The 3,996-nt window shown below is 46.7% G+C and overlaps 1 protein-coding gene across 1 annotated transcript in view; it reads right to left on the reverse strand.

Annotated features, from left to right (window-relative positions):
• The window catches only part of NRIP2 (nuclear receptor interacting protein 2), a 13,372-nt gene extending 12,688 nt beyond the window's left edge, over nt 1–684 (reverse strand). Inside the window, exon 1 of the mRNA XM_010080297.1 lies at nt 454–684. Coding sequence (XP_010078599.1) covers nt 454–684 — 231 coding nt within the window. The remainder of the gene's footprint in view (nt 1–453) is intronic.
• Nucleotides 685–3,996: the final 3,312 nt, after the last annotated feature.

Raw genomic sequence — 3,996 nt, forward strand, 5'->3', positions numbered from 1 at the left:
GCAAAAAGATGACAAGGTCAAATATAAGCCTCTAATATAAGTTTCATGAATTGTGCTTCCCTCTCTGCTGAGTCCAGGAAGGAGGCTGTTTTTGAGCTGGAACATGCAGGAATACATGGGGGCTTTCAGAGGCGTCCCAAAGAGAAACACACATGTGAGATGAACATATGTATGTACTGGGTGAGTGGAAAGTTGGATCCCAGAGGGTCCTTCTAGCCCATGTCTGCCTTCTTCTGCGAGGAGTTTGGTCCCTATGGTGATGCATGGGAAGATGGATGCAAAAAAAATGGGTGACTCATTCTTTCCTCTCACCCTGACCTGCTCCTAGATCATGCTGAAGGGAAGGTTCATCTTTGCTGAACCCATGACCCTTTCACAAAGCCTGACAGTAGTTTCCAATTGGGATGAAGGCTATTAGTCGGACCCTCCCAAAGGGGGTCCCACTGGACTCACCAGATCCTTGGAGGTGCCAAGCCTTGTCAAGCCGTCCAGGGGCAGCAGGTCAGCAGAGTCCTTGTGCACAAACTGGGTGACCTGTTTAAGGCGCCTCTTCTGTTGCAGAATAGCTTTGTTCCTCAGCTCCACCTCACACTCCTGTCGCTCCAGGTCAGGCGTACCCTCACTCTGCTTTTCCTGCCAGTCTCCTTGCCCCAGTGGCAGGGGGCAGCTCTTCCTTGCACTCATGGTGAGGACTCAGACAGAACAGGTCCTTCTTGGTATCCTGGCGTGTTCCCTGAACTCGTGTCCTAGTGTTTGCCCTCCTGAGGCTGACTCAGTCTCTGACCTCCTTTCCCTTTCCCTTCCCCTTCCCCACAGCTCTCCTTCTCTCCCTTTCTCTGCCTTTCTTCCTCTTCTTTTAGTTATGACTCACCCGTCTCTGAAGTTCCTCTGTACCTTTTTCTCCCTCTGTCCTCTCTACTTCCCCAGCGTGCCTCTGGTTTGCAGCTCCTCCTCTCCCTCTCTTCTCCTACCCTGACTGCAGTTCTGCCTCCTCCAGTCGATGGATCCCTGTCGTAACAGAAAAAGCGTCACGTCCGAAAACAATTTCCATAAATTACAGCAGAGCCGGCAAGATGCTCCAGCTGGAAAAATCCAGCAGCAGAAGGATGACCCTGCTGTTGGGGGCTGGACTTACCTCCCTTGGGCTGTGGGTGCGCATGCGCATGTGCATGAGAGACTGTGTGTGTGTGTGTGTATGTACACTGCCTTTTCCTCCTGATACCCTGGAGATACAGTAAATCTCTTGGTGGCAGGCTGCACAGCTCAGTGTCTCTGCTGGGGGGCTTTGATGCATCTCAGTAAATCTGTAAATACTGGAAACAACATGGTTCAGCCTAGGAGATGATGCAGTACCTTGGTAAATAGGAGAGAGCATTCACCTCAAGGCTCCTGGCAGGCATGCCCAGTCTCATTTCTGCAGAGTGTTATGCATTTGGAAAAGGCTGCACTAGAGGATTTTACAGTGCAGCTTGAATGAAATGCTGAAGGCCTGGTTTCTGCTTCCAGCCAGGGCCTGACTCTGCCCTCATTTTCACCCTTCTCCATCTGGAGCAATTCCCCCAAAGTTGCAGAAGCCTAAAATCACTGGTTCATCAATACCAGGGGGCTTGACTCCCTGTTTACACTAAGAGTATGCTGGCATTGCTGTAGTGTGGGATGTCTGGACCAGGGCAGGCAGCCTGCCTCTCAGGGGAGAGAGGACACGGCAGACCTCACTTCTTCAGCTTTCTGCCTCCACGTTGTCCTGCCTGAAACTGTGAGTTTCAACTTGAACTGAAGCAGCTTTATTTTGATCCCTTTTCGCTGGTGAATGCACTGCCCCAGTAAGCAACAGTTCTGACATCATGTACAGAGCAGGAAACTGAGTTTTTGTCAGCTCTGAAGCTGAGGACAGCATTACCTTTCCATGAATGTCAGCTGAGAGTGAAACAGCTTTCATGTACAAAATAGAAAGAATAGCAGCCACAGACTATGAAAGTTACAGCAAAAGGAGGCTCCCTTGCTTTTTTTTTCCAGCTTAGTAGTATGTAACATTCCAACATTACTGATACCAATTATCTCTATGTTCTAGATTGTGTATAAAAATATAACACTGAGTTTGCAATGTTAGGAAGTAAATCCAATGGTCCATGTACAAAAGTGAGTCCAAACAGCCACTGTGAGACCTCAGTGTGGTCGCAGAAACTACAAAAATAGTTGGCCTCAGTGCAGAGCAAACCATGGTGTTTCCCTTTTACTCCCTGCTAATCACCACAGTCTTGGCATTTCTCTTGGGCTCTTTGGTCGTCAAATGTTAGAAGGGAGGCTGGTCATTTTTAGAGTCATTCTAAAATTTGAAGAGGTTAACCATTTTGTTCCCAGTATGCTAACTGCTTTACATAAGGTAAACAGCACCAACACAGCGCCAATTTGCAGAACCAGATTTGGCAGGAATGGGAGAAGAAATGTGTTTTAATTGCTTTACGCTGCAAGGCTGAGCTCCAATATCATAATGCAGGCAGAGTCCTACCAAGAGCTTAGCAGAGCTGTTTTCAACTGTCCTTGTCTCTCTGCAAGCCGAATTAAGAAGAGAGTCTAAATATTGGATATTTCCAGGGAAGATGTGTTCCCATGGTCTTTTTTTCTTGCCTCAAGGTTGTCATGATTCCTGATTTACAAGTACTTTTGACCTCTTGTGGCCTCACTGAGCATCCTCTGAGCCTTGTTATCAAGTCCTTTAACCATCCGTGTAAACCCGTACTGAATCATGCACCTCTACACACAGGGCCAAGAGTTGTTTCCCCTCCTGTTGACTCTGAATACCTCAGCAGCTCAGCCTTGACAAGGCAGCTCTGCTTCTGCTGGCAGCAATGGCAGTGTCAATTTCCTTAAAAACTCAGAACAGACCTTAAAACTATGAAGTAGAACAGAACATCTTGGTACCAGGTTCCCTACAGTCCCTGCCTTGAAACCTGTGGGCAGAGTTACACAATTCTGATGAAATAATCTTCCACCTTGGATGTGCGTGTGGGCATAAAGACGAGAGAGCACCCCTAGTTCCCAGTTCCATTTCTTCCTTGCAGCTAGCCACTCTTTATTATTTGTTCTTACACCACACCTTGGCTAAGCTCAATCAAAATTGGTTTGTCTTGCAGCTGTGCTGGAGCCATTGCTTGAGTGGTCCTGCTTTAGGGTCTGACCAGCTAATCCTGGTCACTAACTCACAAAATATTTCTCTCCTAGTGCCTCAAAGGGGAGAATTCTTCAAATCTTGTTTAAAGCTTTCTCCCCTCCTTCATCCCTCCTCCAAAGAGCAGGTCACTTAACTCTTCATATCCTGTGATGTGTTAGTTCCCAGATCTGGCAAAAAACCCTAGCGTTTTGATGGATGTGGAGTCAGCTAGGATATTATCTTCTCCCTTCAGAGGCATGCTGGGTTCTAGGTCACTGTGTTTCTCTATTCAGCTATTACTTTTTCCATCCTGTTCTTCTTAAACAGAGCCCATTTGCTAAGTAGGTTAGATGCTTTCAGGTTTTTTGCAGAATGGACACTCTTAAAGGCTTTCTAATGGAGAGCCAGACCACAGTACAGCAAATTTAAGTTTATTCCCAGTAGCTCTGCCTTTCCCAGTCATCTTTGGTAGGCCCTGGAAAATAGTGTATGACTCACCAACAGCCTGTGTTAGAAATATAAAACTGATCTAGATAAAAACATTCACACACAATCCCATACACACTGACAAATTATTTTCCTGCTTTAATCCAGGCACATAATCATAACTTGTTATACCGCACTATTGTCCACCCTTCATACAGAAATTCTTACAGGATGTGCAACAACACTATTCAGACAATGGAAGAACTACTCCACCTCCACAGAAGATAGAAGCCCTTCTCCCTGCTCCTGCTAGCAGCTTGGCCTTCTAGTTCAAGCAGTTACAGGTCAGTCAGACCTCTGGGGCAAAAGATTCCAGCTTCTAACCACAAAGCCACAGCACTTTACCTGTGGTTGTGGCT

Source organism: Pterocles gutturalis, unplaced genomic scaffold, assembly GCF_000699245.1.
Source record: "Pterocles gutturalis isolate BGI_N339 unplaced genomic scaffold, ASM69924v1 scaffold10014, whole genome shotgun sequence".
Taxonomy (NCBI): domain Eukaryota; kingdom Metazoa; phylum Chordata; class Aves; order Pterocliformes; family Pteroclidae; genus Pterocles; species Pterocles gutturalis.